The following is a 20,793-nucleotide window of genomic DNA, read 5'->3' as shown; positions in this document are numbered from 1 at the left end:
TTGTGGTGTGTTATCTAGTTTAACCAACTCCGGTTGGCCTCATTCTCTCCTCTGTTGGGGGTGAGGAGGTTTTAAGATCTGTCCTTAAATTCCCTGACGCTGCTCCATTCCGAGGTGAGGTGCGGGGTAACTTGCCGTCCCTTGGGTGAAGGCTGGGCTCAGGAGCCTGCTTCCAAGGAACGGAATCAGAAGAGCTGATGGTGTGTGGTTTCCGAGACGTCACGAAAGGCACGGCAGACTCCCCCTCTCCCTCTCCTGGGACCTCCTGCTCAGGGAGGGCCAGCCGCCGTGCTGGGAGGACACTCACGCTGCCCTACTGAGTCACCCCTGCAGAGAGGACCCAGGCATCCTGCCAACAGTCACGAGAGTGGAGTGGGCTCTCGGCCCCAGGTGACTGCAGACCCTATTACCGACATCGTGACTGTCACTTCCTGAGACCCTGTGCCAGCACCGGCAAGCTCAGCGGCTTCCCAGTTCCTAACTCCAGAAGCCGACAGCTACGGTGTGCTCTTTTAAGATCAAAGTTTGGGAATAATTTGTTACACAGCCACAGAGAACTAGTACAGGTGGAGGACAAACAAGAAGTCAACTACTCTACGATGTGCTCTCGAGAATGCTTAGCTTTTTAAACAGAATGTGAGGAAGTGGGGAGCTCGGCGAACCACACCAGAAGGAAGACAGACCAGGACAATATGTGTCTGCTGCTGGAATCTGGAGGAACAAGGTCATCTCACATGAAGATGGGACCGTCCTCACAAGAACAGAAACCTGGTGTGCTCATAAGAACAGCAAACGAACCTGCAGAATTTAAGACCCACCTCATTCAATCAGAACCCTCAGCCCCGCCCCCCCCAAAGAAAGCCAGGAGAGAGGATTCCTTCTTCTGGATGTGGCTTGCCCTGAAAATCATTGTGAGGCACGGCACAACGGTGTCATCTGTTCCAAGTTAATCTGTTGCCTTGTGAAATTATCTTTAAAATGCAGGCTCACAGTCAAGGTCTGTCTCCTGGTAGTGGCCTCCAAGAAAGAGCTGCGCCAAGCAGTTCCTTGCAGACAAGGACGAAAGGACGGGGCCGCTGCTGTATTACACAGCTGACGCGCCCCATGGACACTAGAAAAGTGGCCTCCGATGAGGGAGCTGTGTGCAGAGATTCCCCAAAATGGTCAAAAACGAGGAAGTGGCATCTTGATACTACTTAGGCTGGCATGTGTTAGAGCCATGTCCCGCAGTGAGCCAGGAGGCGGGAGTTTTCATGGGCAGCAACAAAGATGAGGAAGGGGGCGCTCCCCTGCTCCCTGCCCGCCTAGCCTCGGGGGAGCTGCAGCATGAAAAGCCTCAGTCCCAAGGAATCAAGCTCCTGGGGGCCGAAGGGGTCCTGAGCAAACTTCTCCTGCAAATTACAGTGCAACTAAAGTTTTTCCGAGAGTAGGTAAAGCGAAATTTGGTGTTTAATTAAAACCAGAACAGGGATACATTAAACAAACACACAAAACGAAATACTTTTCCAATCATCAATTTTTGAGACTGAAAGCATCCCCCCAAAGTTGGAGACCCAGCTTATTCCTGAGAGACATCAACCATCACAAAAGAGTCACTCTTTGAACTATTCACATTTTGTAGTAGAAAACAGAACAAAGTTCCTCAGACATCCTTCCTCTCTTCTAAAATGTGTTAACACAGGCTTTGCGTAGTTCAAAAGAAAACCCAACAGCTTTCTTTCTTAGGCAATTGGCCTGTTATTCTCACTCTGGGATGTGATCTGGGGGCTCAGGATGCCACTCGCAACCAGAAGTTCCCAGGACACCGGTGGCTACTTTACTGGCTGTTCTTTTGATGGGATGGAGGCATTAGTCTTTCTAGGAGGGGGTCACTCTCCTGGGATCACCATGCCAGTCAATAGTCAGGAGAGCGGGATAGGGAGGAGAGGGAGGGAAAAAGCGAAGGGTCAGGGAAAAGAATGAGGCTTTCATGGGCAACCCACGGCCAGGAGAATGGTCCAGTTTTACAAACCACCCACTACAAACCGCAAACGTGCACACCCAAAACTAGCAGGAGACGCGAAGAGCTCATCAGGAACTGGGGGAGACAGAGGACAGTGACATGGAACAGCAGACTCGCCTGTGGACATCTCTCACCTTCCTAACACTGGAAGATGTGTAATTAAAAAGTTGCTGTTCAAAATTGTATTGAAAACATATCTAAAAATAGGTCTGTAGTCATCTTAAAAATAAAAGACCCCTCCTCAGATAAGAGGAGTAAGATCTTATCAGATACCACCACTTGAGGTATCTTTGATGTGTACTTGAAAAATGGCCTGGCAGAGAACGAGGCGGGAGGGAGGGCAGGAAGCGGGGAAAGAGAGGGGCAGTTCCGAGCACGATGGGGAAGGCAAGAGAACCGGGGCGGGGGGAACACGCTTGTAGGCCCATTCTGCTCTTTCCCAGCAGCCCAAGCAGGTCCACAGAGGAAAAGAGTTTGTTCTTTTCTAAGAGCATTCTGAAGGTCACCTTTTAAACTCAAAATACAAGAAACTGCAATCAGAGACAGCAAGTATCACGATGCTCAGTGGACTGAAAGGCGAGGACTACTGAGACCGACTGCCCCCGTGGCTCACCACGCTCCCCAGGTCGCTCTTCGGTGTCACCCAGCAGAACACCAGGACCAGGCCTTCCCCAGAGTGCCTGCGTCCCTTGGACAGGCCTGCTCCGAAAGCGGCAGAACCACTTGGGCGCTCACATACAAGAGGACTGCGGGCAGGAGGAACGCCAGTGGGAGGCAGGACAGGAGGAGACCCTGCTGCTCACCAAGGACGCCCTTCTCAGGCAGAGTGCACACCTTTCTGCACAAATGTGCTAAGGGAAGGCCTGGGAAGCTGAACTCGGACAGCAAAGACAGAAGACATTCCTGCCAGAGGAAGGTAGTGCCGCAGACCTACGGACAGCACCGCACGGGTCATGCTACCGCGCATACAGACTATGCCCTGCCCCTAAGGACAAACAGCTCAATGACAAAGGGAAGCGGCTCTCTTCTTGTTTATCATTTCCCTCTGGTCTTTGTGAAGACCAAACACCCAGGTTCTCGCCGCTCTGAACTACAGATGGGAGACAGAGAGGGCAGGCAGAGGGCTAGAACATGAAAAGTGCTGAACCCAGCAAACCTCTCGATCACTTCCCCAGACTTCCCGGCCAGGCAATTGTTGATAGCTTGATATTTGATTTGGAATTAAAAAAAAAAATAGGAGGTTGGGGGAGGGAGGAGAGGTTTTCTCAACAGTAAAAGGAGCATGGAAGCCAGAGTTGAACTGTTTTCCTCTGCAGGCTGCTCGGGTCTACGGAAATATGCTAAGGACCTTGAAGCGAACTTGTCTACCTGGGAAGGGGGACAGGAAACAGGGAGAGGAAAGAGTCAGATGAAGCTCAGCTTTGCATCATTTGGCACCCAGAGGAAGGAAGAAAGGGACGCGGGGGCTGTGACGCTTGCCGGCACTGCCCCTCCTGTCTGCTCGTTGTTGGTCCTCCGGGTCCCATCTGGTGACACAGCCTCGGTGCTGCCGCTTTTCTTCCGGTCCCGCAGGGCACTCAGATGTCCATTTCAAACTGAGCATCATCCCCTAGTTAGAACCAAGACAAAGTTTAGCACAAAAAGGAAAAGCCAGGCAGCTCCATCATTCCTCAGCACCAGAGGCAAAACATAATCCAAACGCTCCCATTCTCTGCTGCCTTAAAACAATGATCTGTTTGCTTTGGCTGGGCTTTTTAGTCTGGGAGGGGCGGGGGAAATGGCAGTCGGGGCCCCCGGGTGGCAGTTAAGCATCCGAGTCCTGATTTTGTCTTAGGTCATGATCTCATGGTTCGTGGGATAGAGCCCCGAGTCAGGCTGCTCGCTGACAGCACGGAGCTTGCTTGGATTCTCTCTCCCCCTCTCCTTAGGCCCCTCCCCCATGCACATGCTGTCTCTCGTGTTCTCTCAAAATAAATAAACTTTAAAGGAAAAAAAATAAAGAATGGCAGTCAAACCCCCCACAAGGAGGAGCATCTGGGGAAAGAGATTCAAGTGAAAATTTGCCCAGCACACCCTCTGACTGCAGGCTGCCTGTGCCATCTATGGAGTCGGCACACTCTCCTGGAGGCTCTGAACTCTGGCCCTGCTCTGAATCAACACTTTGTCCATTAGAAGCCCATCTGGAATTTGAGGAGGCAGAATGCGGGCTCCCGCCCAGAGGTTCGGGGGCCCGAGCCGTGGTGTACTTCAGGGGCCACCTGCACCCCTCCTTCTGCTTCCACAGACACAGAGCGGGCCCATTACTCTGTGTGTGTTTGGAGGGGTGTTTAATAAGGGATTATGGGCAGTCCTGGAGAATGGGGGGAACAACCACATTGTTTCCTCTGGCACCACAAAAAGGACATTCTTCTTGTAAGCAACAGGTCTATTTCTGGGATACCATGGGAACGGAGCCTATTCCATTCTGTTTTCTGTGAGTTACTCCTAGTCCAACACAGCCCAGGCTAGGCAGTCCGTGAGGCCTGGTGTAAGGACTCATCTTAAGGATTTACTAATCCCTGGTTTTGGATTTCCCTCCACCCCCAGATTAGAGTTGCTTATGATTTAGAACATAGAATTTCCAGGACATTTCCATGAGCCTTGCTGATGGGAGCCGGGAACCCGAGAGACATATAAATGAATGTCAGCTACAACTGAGGTCTCAACAACCTCAGTGCAACCCTCAGCCGAGTGACACTGGAGTTCCCAGGGGTGCCCTTTTGGTCCCCCAAACAAGCATTCTCTTACCAACTGCCTGCTTCCTGTCATGATTGTTCAAGTTGTTCAAATTGTTTACTTCTACTTTGGAGTCTTCGATTAAGGTGCCAGGGCTAGTGACCCCTGGGATATTGGGCAGATGGCAGGGCGGGGTCTGAGCCATGGGAGAATTGCGGCGATCCAACAGAAACTTTCGATCATAAATGATTCGCGTTCCTGGAAAAAAAGGTTGAAGCGTCTGAAATGAATTAAGTAAGGGGCTCTCAACATCTACTATCACCCAGGAATTTATTTTAAATTCCATGTAAACCTCACCCTTGAGGGTTCACAATTCAAGCAAAGAGGCTAAGTTCTCCCCTTCCTGCCTGGGCCCAGGCTCCACTCCTGCTCATCTTTTAAGGCTCAGCCCCAACATCACTACCTTTACCAAAAACAAAAACAAAAACAAAAACAAACCTTAAATTCTTCCCCCCATCTTACTCAATACACATCATTTATCATAGGACTCCTGTTTACCGATTTGCCTCTCTAAAGACTGAGGCTGGGGCGCTTGGGTGGCTCAGTCAGTTAAGCACCTGGCTTTGGCTCAGGTCCTGATCTCACGGTTCATGGGTTCGAGCTCCACGTTGGGCTCTGTGCTGACAGCTAGCTCAGAGCCTGGAGCCTGCTTCCAGTTCTGTGTCTCCCTCTCTCTCTGACCCTCCCCTGCTTGCACTGTCTCTCTCAGTCTTTCAAAAATAAATTAAAAAACATTTAAAAAAAAAAAAAAAAAAAGACTGAGGCTGCTTTATGCTAGAGTTAGGTCTTCTTTCTATCCGACCTACAAACTGTCATGTAGGAAGGTTTTCTTAAAGCTTATTTTTACTTATTTTGAGAAAGACACAGAGATGAAGCAGGGGAGGGGCAGAAAGGAGACAGAATCCCAAGCAGGCTCCATGTTGTCAGTGCTGTCAGCACAGAGCCCGACGCATGGCACCAACACACAAACCATGAGATCATGACCGGAGCCGACATCAAGAGTCACTTAACTGACTGAGCCACACAGGCGCCCCCTAGAAAGCTTCAAATTAAGTAAGAAATAAGTATGTGAAATACAATCACCAACAGATAGATAGCTGCCTTTAAGTTAAAGGCTTTCACTGCGACCAACAGTCTTCCCAGACAGAGCTATGGCAGAAGCTGGCAGCGGCAGCCCATTTCGCCTTCATAAAAAGTCTGCATACCAAGGGCCACCAGAGTGTTTTACAATAGTTCCGAGAGTGCATTTGACCTGAGGAACAGCTAAGAAAATCTGCTGCTGCTGTGTCTTCTGTCATGGTCTTCCCAAGGTGCTAATGGCCAGAAATAAGATCTAAAACTAAGCAACAGGGGCACCTGGGTGGCTCAGTTGGGTTGAGGGTCCCATTTCGGCTCAGGTCATGATCTTCCAGTTCGTGAGTGAGTTCGAGCCCTGCGTCAGGCTCTGTGCCTCCCTCTCTCTGCCCCTTCCCTGGCTGGTGTGCGTGCGCTCTCGCTCGCACTCTCTCTCTCTCTCTCTCAAAAATAAACAAACATTAAAAAATAATAATAAAATGAAACTAAGCAGCAATTTAGAGGAGGCTGACGCTGGCTTAATGCAGTGGATGCCTGGGGCTCTGCTGCAGACTCTAAGAGTACCGCTGGCTCAATGATCAAGAACTTGGCCATGATTTATCGATGTGTGCTGAAGGGGGGGGGGGATTGGCAGCCCCGCATCCCCACCACCCATACCTAGTGAACAAAGGGAAGTGGAGGCATCCTGCTCATACTAGGCTTAAATCCAGAGAAGGAAGGGGCTCAGGCATCTAAGTCAAAAGCAATATTAGATGAAAATGAGATTGTGTACCAAGTCACCCATTTAAAGAGGCAGAATCTAAATACTACTACATGCTGGTCAAAATGCTTTTAAACTCTCAAGTGAAAATACTCATAATCATCATAATGAGAGTCTGGTTCAGGCAGATTTCCTCCAACAACACGTGACAGCTCTATCCTGGGAAACAGAAGAACAAGTCGAACAGCTAACAAATCTACCTGAAAGCGAGGAAGTGGGTAGAAAAAAAGCAAGGCATTTACTGCAAGAGGAATGGAAACTCTGGACAGTCTTCCTAGAGCAGGAAGGAGATGGACATTTAATCTAAAGAAATGATACCAATATTACGCTAAATGTCTGGGAAACGAATGACAAACTCAGTGGCTTTCTTGGGATTCCCATCTGCGGCGGCGCCAGGACTTTCATGCAAATGCCAGGAAGTCATATTTTTTCAACTGGATGGACAGAAAATAAGAGCCCAACTACTGGCTTCGAGGTGAGAAAGTGGCTGAGAGACTCTACCCTCCAATCTGCCCCCCGGTCCTTACTTCTACAACCAGACTCAGATTCTCCTCTCGATACCACTACACCACCCGCCACAGGGAAGAATGACTACGTGTCTCAATGAAACCGTTGTCTGATGGGCTCCCATCAGCACATGTAGGCATCTTAAAACAAAACCGTTAAGGCTCTCAAACCTACTCCAAAGGATATCAGTAAAAATAAGCTTTAAGAAAACCTTCCTACATGACAGTTTGTAGGTCGGATAGAAAGAAGACCTAACTCTAGCATAAAGCAGCCTCAGTCTTTTTTTTTTTTTTTTTTTAAATGTTTTTTAATTTATTTTTGAAAGACCTAGTTCCATTAAAACTACACTGCACAAATAATCAAATGTACAGTTTATAAGAGTTGGAAATAAAGTACCTAGCTCCTAGCCTCTAACTGATAAAGTACTAAGAACAATGCCGTGCCATATGTGGAACCTATGAGGACAGTCTTTTTTGCAGGTAACTGCATGAGAATCCTCTGGAAAGCTTGTTAAAAAATAGAATCTGAATCAGAGTTTTTGGGGATTAGAATCTGGAAGCCTGTATTTTTAATTTTTTAAATATTTATTTTTGAAAGAGAGAAAGAGAGAGACAGCGTACGTGGGGCAAAAATCGAGTCAGACACTTAACTGACTGAGCCATCCAGGCGCCCCTGGTTCTCTCATTCTTAAGGCTACACAAGATGGGCAAAGGCTGCAAACTTCACGAAGGAAGGCTCCGATTCCTAGAGTGGGCTCGAAGTAGCCAATTTTCACTCTCGGGATGACTGAGACACAAAGGCCCACAGCCAAGCGTGGCAGGACTCCGGTCATAAACCCAACCCCAGCAGAGCAGCTCTGCAGATGCCTCACTCTAACCTTCAAATACCTGGAAAAACTGGAAATCCTGACTTCTGGTTTAAAGAAGACACCTGTCTTACATCCCATCTCAAATACAATTTTAGGACAAGGAAAGTAAAAACTTACCTTCCACCTCTTTGCTTTTAAAAAATAAGAACTAGAGTAACACATTAAAAAAGGCATCTGGAAATTATGAGGAGTCGCTCTGGATGGCAGAAAACTTAGTCCAACTTTCAAAAAGTGACTAATGTGAATTATTCTGGGTGGAAGTTTTTTGAATACAGATTTAAAACTTTTTACCACCTAAAACAGCAAACAATCCAAGACTTTCTTGATGAAGTGGGGTCTCTAGTGCGAAGATCGCTTCCTAAACTCCTGTGGCCCGGAAGTCTCTGGGCTCACGCGCCTTATCCTCCTTCCACCGTGCAGAATTCAAACAGCCACGCGAGCGCCCCTTTCCCTCCTCTGTAGCTCCCCCCTCACTGGTAGGCCTCAGACCTGCCTCCCCCCCACCAAGTCTCAGTCAGCTTGGGCTGCCACAACAAAATACCACAGACTGGGGGGCCTTACAAAGAAATTTATTTTCTCACTTCTTGAGAAGTCCAAGATCAAAATCAAGATGCCAGCATGGTCTGTTTCTGCTGAGAACTCTCTTCTGGGTGTGGAGAAAGCCCCATTTTCATTGTGCCCTCAGATGGGCAGGGTGAGGGAGCAAGCTCCCTGGGGCCCCTTACAGGGGGCACTAACCCCATCATGAGGGCCTCAGGACCTCATCTAAACCTAAACCTTGGCACGACTCAGTCTATAGCACTCCCTCTATGCCCATCCTAACTCGATGCTTCTAACCTCATAGGGCCTTTGAAATCAGCAATGTGCTTAGTAGAACGCTATATAAAATAAAAGCAAACAGGCTGAGGGGGGCCCGATGACTTTCCAATGAACAAACGGAAGAAGCTATAGTGGATGGACTTTACATATTTGCTGTGTCGCCTCCACTGTTGTTCATAGCTAGGTTTCAAAAGAGGGAGATTTCACTGTGAGATGTTCTTAAACTAACATTCAAGTTGCAAGTTGGAACAAGTTTTTTCTCATTTCTGCAGTACACCAAGTTTGGAAACTCTGGGGAGGAGATGGTAAAAAAGAAAAAAAAAAGCGCAGGATAAAAGCAAGCTTTATATTTCTAAATTATATATCGGGAATAACCTATGCTTTAAAGAACTGTAATTGGACCAACGAGGAAATAAGTAGTAGAGACTCTAAGATAAACTTTGAAGAACTTCTAAGACCTTGCAGAGACCATAAAACACATTTTTTGCAGCTCTACTGAGATGTAATCTACATATAACGCAATCGTTTTTAGCATATTCACAGAATTGTGCAACCATCACCACAATCAATTTTAGAACACTGCAACTGTCCTAGAGAGATAACCCCCACACATTTAGCAATCCTTCCCCACTGTCCTCTGACCTCCACAGCCCTAGGCAACCACCGTTCTGTGTCTCTACGGAGTTGCCTATTCCGGATATTTTGCATAAAAGAATTACACACTGGGTGATCTTTTGTGACTGCTTCTTTAAGTTTTCAAGGTTTGTCCACGTTTAGCATTTATCAATACTTCATTTCTATCACCAAACAATATTGCATTGCATGCATGCATGCATCACATTCTGCCAAGTAATCGGCTGATGGACATGTGGGTTGTTTCTGCTTAGAATGAGCTGCTACCAGCATTCACCTACATGTCTTTTTGTGGACACGTTTTCATTGGTCTTGGGTATATATCTAAGAGTAGAATTGCTGGATCACATGGTTAACTGTTTAATTTTTTTTAAATGTTTTATTTATTTTTGATACAGAGACAGAGCATGAGAGGCGGAGGGTCAGAGAGAGAGGGAGATACAGAATCTGAAGCAGGCTCCAGGCTCCGAGCTGTCAGCACAGAGCCCGACGTGGGCCTCGAACCCATGAACCATGAGATCATGATCTGGGCCGAAGCCAACGCTTAACTGACTGAGCCACCCAGGCATCCCTAATGTTTATTTTTGAGAAATAGAGACGCACACAGAGTGTGAGCAGAGGAGGGGTAGAGAGAGAGAGAGAGGGAGATATAGAATCTGAAGTAGGATCCAGGCTCTGAGCTATTTGCACAGAGCCCAACATGGGGCTCATACCCACAGACTGTGAGATCCTGACCAGAGCCAAATGGGACACAACAGTGAGCCACCCAGGCATCCCAACAGATGCAAAGAACTCTTACAGACAACTCACTCACTCGTCGTCTCTGTCTCTCAAAAAATAAATAATTAAATAAATAAAATAAAAATAACATTAAAAAGAAGTTCTTTATATCTATGAATACAAGTCCCATATTCATATATGATTTGTAAATATTTTTCTCCCGTTCTGTGTATTGCTTTTTCACTTCTTTGATATTCTTTGAAGCACAAAAGTTTTTAACTTTGATGAAGTCTGATTTATATCTTTTTCTTCTGTTGCTTGTGTTTTTGGTGCCACACTGAAAAAAACCATTTGCTAATCAAGGTCATAAAGATTTGTGCCTATGATTTTTCCTAAAGGCTTTATAGTTTTAAGCTCTTAAATTTAGGTCTTTCAGCTGTGGGATCAAGATTTTGTATGTGGATATCCAGTTGTACCCAGTATCGTTTGTTAAAAAAATGATTTTCCCCCCATTATATTGTTTTGGCACCCTTGTCAAAGACCAACTGGCCATAATTGTTTGAGTTTATTTCTGGACTCTCAATTCTATTCCACTGATCTATGTTTATCGCTGTGGCAGTATCTCACTGTCTTGATTTATAATTATTTTCAAAATGTGAGTCTTCCAACTTTTTCTTTCTTTGAAATTGGGCTATTTTAGGTCTCTGAAATGTTAGATTTTGGGTTAGCTTGTCAACTTATGCAAAAAAGCCAGCTGGGATTTTGATGAGACTGTGCTGAACGTGTAGATCAATTTGGGAAGTACAGTCATTGTAACAATGTTGTCTTCGGACCCATGAATGTCAGGCGCCATTCCAACTATTTAGGGCTTCTTTTATTTCTTTCAACAATGTTTTGTAGTTTTCACAGTGTAAGTTTTGTGCTTTTTTTCATTAAATTAAAATCCTATATATTTTATTATTTTTATGTTATTAGAAGTGGAATTATTTTCATTTTTGTATTCTCCATCAAAAGCATACAGAAATACATTGGTTTTTTAATACCAATCTTGTATCCTGCAACCTTGTTAAATTCAATTAGTTCCAAGTGGATCTAATTTTTTACTGGATTCGTAAAATACATTTGTTTTTGAATGCTGCAAGCTCAAAAAGTAGCAGATATAGAGCAAAAATGGGGAATCAGGCTGTCAGTGGTGACTAAAGATCTATGGTGTGATTTAAAAGCATCTGACCATTGGGGCGCCTGGGTGGCTCGGTCGGTTAAACATCTGACTTCAGCTCATGGTCTAGCGGTTTCTGGATTCAAGCCCTATGTTGGGCTCTGTGCTGACAGCTCAGAGCCTGAAGCCTCCTTTAGATTCTGTTATCTCCCCCTCTCTCTGCCCCTCCCATACTCATACTCTGTCTCTCAATAATAAAATAAAAACGTTTAAAATTTTGAAATAAATAAAAGCACCTGACCATTCAAAAAACCAAAGCCATTCAAAGAAAAACATTAAGAATCAATTATGAATACAATGGCAAGAAAAAAACCCTTTGTTTCCTTTGTTATAGATTGTGTTTACCATGAGATTATATTTACTCCAAGAAAACAAACTAAAAAACTACATGTCCTGTGCACAGGCATACATTTTTCTGAAGCAAGAAATTCCTCATAATTCACATTTCATCCAAATTGCCTGCCACATTTAATGTCAGGCCAATTTAATGTCAACCAGTCTGGCCAAAAGTAGAAATGAGTTAATCCTAAATTCCTGAAGAAGGAAAACAAAAGACCACATAAGAAATTCCTACTGTGAATATAACTTTTTATTTTTAACGTTTATTATTGAGAAAGAGAGAGACACGGAGCACAAGCAGGGAGGAGCAGAGAGAGGGAGGGAGAGAGAGAATCCCAAGCAGGCTCCATGCTGTAACACAGAGCCTGATGCAGGGCTCGAACTCATGAATTGCAAGATCATGACCCAAGCCGAAATCAAGAGTTAGACGCCTAACAGACTGAGCCACCCTGGTACCCCTTGAATATAACATTTTAAAATGGGGCAGGGGGCACCTCGGTGGCTCAGTCAGTTAAGCGTCCAGCTTCAGCTCAGGTCGTGATCTCACAGTTCGTGGGTTCGAGCCCTGTATCAGGCTCTGTGCTGACAGCTAGTTCAGAGCCTGGAGCCTGCTTCAGATTCCGTACCTCCCTCTCTCTCTGACCCTCCCCTGCTTGAGCTGTCTCTCTCTGTCTCTCAAAGATAAATAAAAAACATTAAAAAAAATTTTAATAAAAAAAATAAAATAAAATGGGGCAGGATTTTGATCAACTGATGGGAGTGTTTAAAAAAAAAAGGTATCTTGACAATGGATGCTTTTCCTTCTGGTGAGTTCTCCATTTTCTTTTCTATGAAAATAATCACATCCCTTGGTTTTATATTGAAAAGTTAAGAACCAAAATACCATTTATGGTATATAGAGCTTTCAGGGTTTACAATCAAACTCTAATAAAAGCGAGGTAGACTAATTACAAGAGAGTATATATAAATGCTACAGGCCCTGATACTGCAAAAATAGTGAGAAAGTTGACCTATCAGGAAAGTAGAGGCAGAACAGATGGTATAATTTTATATAGCAGAGAGCTAACTTGACAGATTGAGACAGGGAGGTTTTGATTCTGTAGTTTTGCACTTTAAAGGCAGGTACCAGAAGAACCAGAACCAATAATACAATTTACAAAAATTGGTAGATGTAGAAGAGGGGAAATGAGAGGTAGAAAGTAATGAAAATGTTCCAGATTACTATCTTTCATAACAGAGAGGTATTATCTTATGTGAACCAAGAAAACTGTGGCACACAAATGTATGGCAACAGTGGTAACCAATAAAAGCACTAGACACAGAAACTGTTACAAGCGGTTGTCTACTGGCATTTTACTTTGCATGTTAGGTGCTTCTGTTTAATTTTTTTTTCTATTTTATTTTTTAAATGTGCATCTATCACTTCATTCTTCATGCTTGTACTTCAGGACAAACAGGAACTTTTAGACGTAGGTTAAGAGTAGATATTTAGAAACTTTCTTCATCCCTTGGTGACCAGTTACTAGAATAAATCTGATACCTTGACCCATTACTTTTTAGATGCTGACATTACTAGGAAAACATGAGAGTAAAACAACAAAGTCCCTCTGGTGGAGAATAGAAAGGGATGGGGGGGGCTTCTACCCTTTGATCTAAAAACTAGTGATTTTCAAATGACAAGGAACTAGAAAACCAATGAAAGAGACCCAAATTACACTTGCCAAGATGGTTACGTACATAAAAAGGTCATTCAAGCCTAAGGGTTTCTTTCAAGACCAAGCAGCTTAATTTAAGTTTAAGTAATTAATCCAGGTGTTATGCTATAAACATCCAAGAAACTGTATTAACTTCAAATTAAACCACCTCAAGACAGCCCGCTGCAAGGCGGTGAACTGACAGGGTAGTGGCGACTGTACCTTCACAGGGTCCCCGTCGTAACATTCTGTTTAACTGAGGCGGCTTCCTGTTTGGAATTAAGCATCCACTCATGCAAAATGACAGCTCAGAACAAGAAACATCAAGTAACTTGCCCAAATCGCTTAGCTTGAACACCTGGTGATGAAATCCTCCAAAGGCGGAGATGGACCCTCACCCCCATACAAGTGTCCCAAGGAGGAAGGGAGAAGGAGTCAAACAGGACGTCCCTCAGGGGATTTTATTTCTACAAGAGAGAGAAAATCTTTCTCAGCAAACCCTTGGCAGACTTGCTCCTACATCTCGTTTGGCCAGAACTGGGTCAGATGCCTACCAGACCAGACACTGGGGGAAGCCATGACCGGTAGCCATGGTGCATATCCTGGGGCTTGGCCCACTGCCACTTAAAAAAAAAATGTCTGTTTAAACATCTGTTCTTCAGGGAGGCTCTGGATGAAAAGACAGACTCCTAAAACGCTCCAAGCCAGATAACCCGGAAGAAATTAAAAGCTGCTCAAACCAGCATTCTCCAGGTGTGCTGATGGTGGCCAAACCACATTCAGTGTATGCGACCATCAAGTCCCTAAAGTGATCACAAAATCAAGAGGGACACTTTTTTACATCAACAGAAGGCACAACTGGAGCCTCAGGGTCTTATTAACTTTGTATAACTAAATCTGTGAAAACCAATTCCTGCTGTTCTTTAAGTCCAAGACTCAATAACTGGGAGCAAAGATTTTCAAGATATTGTCAGAGGATGGCTCCCGGCCCAATCACTTAGGACACGGCCATCACACAACACTCGTCCAGGCAGAAAGGGAAGTTGATAATGACTGTGTCCCACTCTGAAGGCCTTGTGTTAGAAGAGGCCTTAGACTGCATCTGGCAAGAGCCTGTCATTTTCGACATGAAGAAACTAATATCCAGAGAAGTGAAAAGCATTTGCGAAAGGACAGATAGTGACACAGGAGTCAGGAGACCAACACAAGTAAGCCAGCACGCTGAGCAGCTCTGGCGCTCTGGAGTCTCAGCTGCAACAGGAGTTGAAAAGATAATCTTTTTAACTAGTAACAGGCCCAAAATGGTACATGAACCATAAACTAATCTTAAATAAATGCCATATGATTTTAAGTCTGTCTAGCCTTAACCATCAGAAAATCTGGATCAAAATAAAGTACATCAAATATGCAAATATCTTCAATCAAATATTAACACAAATTTAGCTATATATAGAAAGGGTTATATATCATGACCAAGTGGGATTTATCGCAGGAATATGAGGCTGGTTTAACATCCAAAAATCAACACAATACATCATGTCAACAGAATTAAAAAAACAAAATCACACAATCAACTTAACAGGCAAAAAAAAAATATGCATCTGACAAAATTCAACCCCCTTTCATGATAGAAACACTCAACAGACTAAGAATAAAAGGGAACGTCTCCAATCTGATAAAGGGTATCCATGGAAACCCCCAGCTAACATCTTACCTGATGGTGAAAACCTAGATGTTTTCTAACACTGAGAACAAGCCAAAGGTGTCTGCACTATATTGCCACTTGTGTTCAGTGCTGTACTGAAAGTCGTAGCCAGAGTAATTAGACAAGAAAAAATAAAAGGCACCCACATAGACAAGGAAGAGGTAAAACTATCAGTATTTACAGATAACATGAGCTTGTCTATAGAAAATCCCATGGAATCTACAAGAATTGAATTGTATTTTCCAGTCAATCTGTCCTTGCTCGCTAAGGTTTTTTTTTAACTTTCTTAAACTACTGCATGAAATGAAGAGCTTCTGTTTGTCAAGGCACTCATTCTAAAGATACGAAAGATTATTTACTTAGATGTAAACACTCAGATATCTGAGCTTCTGGCTTCAAGCTACAGCCTGAGAACAGGTGAAGGGGACCTTTAAATACTAGTCACCCATGGGATGGACAGCTGTTGGGTGTTAAAACACTCGTTCTAAGGGACCCTCAAAAAACAAAGTTCCATGATGAACAAATCTGAAAGTCTAGGCCTTACCTATTCAGTAAGTTGAATGATCGCAATTCTCAACTGTCTTTTATTATATATTACTGAAGTAGCAAAAATCTTTTAAACATTAATTTTTTCATCCAAATACTTGGAAGCCAAGAAAAAGTTCTGCCACTCACCAACAAACTATACTCCTGCTCAGGCTGTCTTCCTCTCCAACCAGATGGGACTAGCCTACTGCACATTGACTGTACCAGGTCTGATCAGCAAATCTTCACACACACACACACACACACACACACACACACACACAATCAAGCCCACAGTGTGGTCAAACCACGCAAGACCCCTCTTACAAAACTGCCTTTAGGACTCCAGTCCTAAAAGTCTTTCGTAGTAACCCTGCCAGTGCCGGTTTTCAGACTCATCAGTGCCCTCTTCCTACTGCCCACAACAGGCCTCAGCAGAGCTGAAGGAGCTGTGCACAGAGCCTTCCTGCACACCCCCCTATCCACTCGGAAGAGCTGTTTTCCCTGGTCGGACCGCACCTGACTTATGACAGGCATTGCTCTAGGCCTTGAGGATGTGGATGGCTGCCTCCCCCCAGGCTCAGAATTCAGTCCTTCAGGAGCTGAAATGCACAACATAAAAAACAGAAGTACATTTTCCTTAGTATATGCTTTGGCAGCTGATGAATACGAGACTACAGGTGAATCTCCCACAGAATGACAAACAGGTCAATAAATAGCGTTACCCTGAGATAAGTAGATGCCATCTTCCTCAAACACAGGCAGGAGGACTGACCACCTTTCATTATGCGTTTCACATCCTTCTCACATGTGATAATGAAGTTCTTCGGTTAATAACTGAAGCTAGAGAGCCAAGTAAGTACGTTCGTTGGGTCAGAAATTTTTGGCCTAGAATAAATCCAACCCCAGGTCATGGACAGTCAGACACTGGCCTTCCTTCCCCAAATCTACACAGACCTCTAATTGTCTGCCAAGAAAGAAACCATATTACACCTTAGGACCCCTGGGGCGCCTGGGTGGCTCAGTTGGGTGAGCATCTGACTTCGGCTCAGGTCATGATCTCATGGTCCGTGGGTTCGAGCCCCGCATCAGGCTCTGTGCTGACAGCTCAGAGCCCGGAGCTGCTTTGGATTCTGTCTCCCTCTCTCTCTGTCCCTCCCCTGTTCATACTCTGTCTCTCAAAAATAAATGTAAAAGACAAAACAAACTTAAGACCCCCCACTCAATACTCTTATTTTATTATAGCTCACTCCAAGTGGATAATTTTCTCTTCCTCTCTTCTTCTAATTTCCAGACCCTTACAATGGTCTTCAGGTAATTCTGCCTCAAATACCCAATCACAGCAACTCTCCAGCAGGCAGAGGAAGCAGGGTGGTGCGAACTGAGATTTCAGTCCATCAGTTAGTTCCCCTCTGGTGCTTTTGTTACGGCAACAGCACTTTTCCACAGCTGATGAGGATGTTATGCAGGAAAAGAAAGGCTGAAAGAGTTCTTTCTCTCCGTTTCTGCTCATTTCCCAGAGCACAACACTCCCAGAAGGAGAAAGTTCAGAACTTAGGAAAGCATTAGCTCCCTTCCAGTTCACCAAAGTGTTACAAAAGTGAAGACAACTACGCTAACTTTCCCTTCCATTGAGGCAACATGTAGTGTCTCAAAGGAAGAAGCAAATACCGTTCTCACTCCTCCACAGGCCGATAAAACAAAATAAAATCCAAGGACTTTTTTTTTTTGCCTTGAATTTACTCAACAAAAATTTTCCTCCTTAACAATCAGAAAAGGTTGAGAACTCCAAAGGTCATAGCAAGTGTTTCCACCCACCTCTCATTTCCCAAACCACAGGAAGGCAATTTTGAGAAATCTTTTCAAGGATAAGCCGTCTTCTCTGATGCCCAATGAACAAAGGACTCTCAAAGAAGGAGAAATCGAAAGCTCACGATGTTGTGAATGTCCCTGCCCAGTCTGGTCCTTTAGGGCATTCAGCATATCAACTGTTATCCTGGAATGCTCCACCATGTGTATGACACTCCAGGTTTCCAGAGGTTTGACGCAGGACACACTAATCCCCTTCCTTCCCACTAAAAAGAGATCTCCAATACAAACCCACTATCATTTTTCTAAATGCGTCCATATGTTAGCACTCGATTCTGTACTTTTTTTGTTTTAGGACGAAAAATCTTCTCAATCTCCAACCTCCTTCAAGGTTTTCCGATCATTCAGAGTAGGGACTGCATTTCCTACTTTCATCTGTGGCCCTCTTTTGTGCAAGCACTGTACTAGGCCCACGAAACTCATTTAAGATACCTAACCACATTAATTCAGGTGCCTGGAAGCCCCAAATAACAAACAAACTATCTTACCCTGATCCGATTACATGGTGGGAGAGAGAGGAATGTAACAAGATGAATAAACCATCAGAGGAGGGGAACATTTCCAAAGGGGGGAAATTAAATCAATAAGCACTGTATATCTAAACAGCACTGAGTTAATAGTGATTAAATCCAACCCCAACAGTGCTATATCCTATAGACACTTTATGTTAAGTCTTTGTGTTAAAAATCCAAAGATGTGGCGCCTGGATGGCTGAGTCAGTTAAGTGTCTGACTCTTGATTTCGTCTCAGATCCTGATCTCATGGCGTCAGATCGAGCCCAGAGTCAGGCTCCTTGCTGGGCATGGAGCCAGCTTAGGATTCTCATTCATTCTCTCTCTCTCTCTCTCTCTCATTCTCTCTCATTCTCTCTCTCTCTCTCTCTCTCTCTCTCTCTCTCTCTCCTCTCTCTCTCCCTCCCTCCCTCTCTCTCTGTCCCTCCTCCCTCCCTCCCCCTCTGCCCCTATACATGCGTCCTCTCCCAAAAAACAAATAAACAAAAAACATCCAAAGATTAATTACGACTTGCTCTACTGATAAATACAAGTTCAAGGTAATAAATGAGCTAAGATGACAAGTATTTACATCGGAGTCAAAAAACCTGTGTGTATAGAAACTACCTGGAGATGGGTTAGTGATATTTGAGAAAGCAGTGGTGGCTGTGTTGAGTTGGAAGGAAGGGTAAATGAATCTGTATTTCTGGCAGGCTCTTTCCAAGCATTTTAGGAACTAATCCAGACTATGAGCCAGGCTTCTATCTTTAAAGCAATGCTCAAAGACCAAGCCTTTATGTTAAAAACACCCTAGCTTGGTTGTTTGAAATATGCCCAAGGGGTACCCCCTCTGTAACTCTTCCTTCAGGGGAATAAGGATTAACATACAGCTAAAAGCTTAGCTCCTTCCCCACCTAATAGCTGAGTGCACTTGTCCCCATGACATAGGTTCTCAACTGCCAGAGGCACCAGCCTTTACTGACAGATATCACAAAGAGTTCTGCAAGAAGTTATAAATCTCTATCACCTTGGAAAACAATTCTTAAAAGCTGTCAGTTCAAGTTCAGGACAACTCTATCTGGAACAGATACTAGTCTGCCAAAATCTTTCACGATCAGAACGCAAGACCTCAGCATGCCCAGGGGCTGGCCTTCAACAGATCAGGTCAGGAGGGAGCATTCTCCAGGGAGGCAGGTGGCCTCGCCAAGTCATCTGACTGGCCTGCCAAAGTGAAAGCTTCTCTATGCCACACATATTGACGGAACTCCTCCTGCTGGGGTCATTTTACAGTCTTCAGTGGTCCCCTCTTCCCCCACAGTGGCCTGGATGGATTCCTTCGCAGAGCGCTCTTCCTAGATTTTTATCCCTTGTCGTTGGCAAGAAGGTCTTCCTACTCTATGGGCCTTGCTATTGTGCAACCAACTCAAGGATCGCCCAGGCCCAACTGCACCGGATTGGTTGTCGCACAACTGGTGGGCCGGCCCACAGCAGCGAAGCTAGCAATCTCGTAGGGCAGGGGCTGCCAGCAAAGTTCAACCCTCTCGAGAGGCCACCCCATCGCCAAAAGAAGGCAAAGTTCCCAAGCTACAATGAAGCTCCGTTCCCTTCAATAAAGTCCCGCAAGATCGCTCTCTAGTCTCTTCCCTCTGGAGAACAGCCCAGTCAGGGGACAGACAACCTTTGAGCTCCCTTTTCCCATGACCAATCCAACGTGCTTCACCTCTACCCCAGTGTTCTTCCTTGTAAACAGTTCCTGGTCATACTTCGAAAAGCAATGCTCAGGAAACTCTGCGCTGCCCCTTCCCCGGGATCAAGCAAGCCACGATCCGGGTGCCCTTCCTTAACAATGCCCTCCTCATCTAGACCCCCAAAAGCGTCACCGCCAAAACCCTACCGTTAGGGCTGCCAGCGCTCCACTACCACCTTGGCTATTACTTGAGTGTTACTTTAGCATTCTCTCATTCTCCCCCGCCACACACACACCCGTGGGGCCTCGTCCAGCTAGTAAACAATGCTGTCAAAGCAGGGTAATGCTGGGCGAGGCGTCCAAACTCTGCATTCCAGCCTCCTCCCGCTGTTCTAAAAGCAGCAAAACAAGTCATCTCAGGGGCCCAGGAGCGAATTACTCCGCCCAGCTTCCTTTCTAAAAAGGCCCGGGAGAGAGCTCCAAAACCAAACCTTAGTGTGCACAAATGCACACGCAAGACGCAGAGGCAATGCAGGGTTAGAGCAAGGCCAAGGGTGGACGAGTTTGCCCAAGAGGAGGCAGAGAGGGCGGAGAAAACTGGGTCGAGCGCGTAAAGCTGCCACGAAGGGGGAACAAGGGCTTTTCTCACCACCACCACCACTCCCCCCCCTCCGCCCCCAGCGACGGGAGAGCCACGTTCTCAGAGAGGGCGCGCGCGGAATCGAGTTCCAGCCAAAAGATAACGCGAAGTTATCCGAAAGCAGTCTCCCCGGGGCTTCGGCGAATTTGGGGCGAGGGTGAACGGGGGGGACTTCGTTTGAGCTGTGGTGGCCGAGGCGGACCGGCGTGGACACGCCCTGAGTTAAAGGCCCGCCCGCGGCGGGAGGAAATCGGCTGCAGGCTCGGGGCCGCGGCGGGACGGCTGGCTCTCACCTCCCGGCGTGGTGGAGAAGAGCGTTCCCCCGGGCGTGGTGCAATAGTCATGAGGTAGCTGCGCGGCGTCGCTGATGGGCACGGTGCGGGTGGGGATGGCGCGGCTCTGGCTGGGCTGGTGGCCGCTGCCGGAGGACGAGGACATGGCTCTGGGCGCGGGCTCTCAGGCTTTG

At 45.6% G+C, this 20,793-nt stretch overlaps 1 protein-coding gene across 1 annotated transcript; it reads right to left on the bottom strand.

Annotated features, from left to right (window-relative positions):
- Positions 1 to 1,430: 1,430 nt before the first annotated feature.
- On the bottom strand, positions 1,431 to 20,787 carry EIF4EBP2 (eukaryotic translation initiation factor 4E binding protein 2). The gene is made up of 3 exons (XM_029931823.1): positions 20,621 to 20,787; positions 4,790 to 4,975; positions 1,431 to 3,611 (listed from the first exon to the last, which is right to left on the bottom strand). The coding sequence occupies exons 1-3, from the start codon at positions 20,763 to 20,765 to the stop codon at positions 3,580 to 3,582; spliced, it is 363 nt and encodes a 120-aa protein (XP_029787683.1). The 5' UTR covers positions 20,766 to 20,787; the 3' UTR covers positions 1,431 to 3,579.
- Positions 20,788 to 20,793: the final 6 nt, after the last annotated feature.

The sequence above is a fragment of the Suricata suricatta genome, chromosome 2 (assembly GCF_006229205.1).
Source record: "Suricata suricatta isolate VVHF042 chromosome 2, meerkat_22Aug2017_6uvM2_HiC, whole genome shotgun sequence".
NCBI lineage: Eukaryota > Metazoa > Chordata > Mammalia > Carnivora > Herpestidae > Suricata > Suricata suricatta.
Note: the sequence above shows the minus strand (reverse complement) of the source record. Positions and strands in the feature narration are given on the sequence as shown.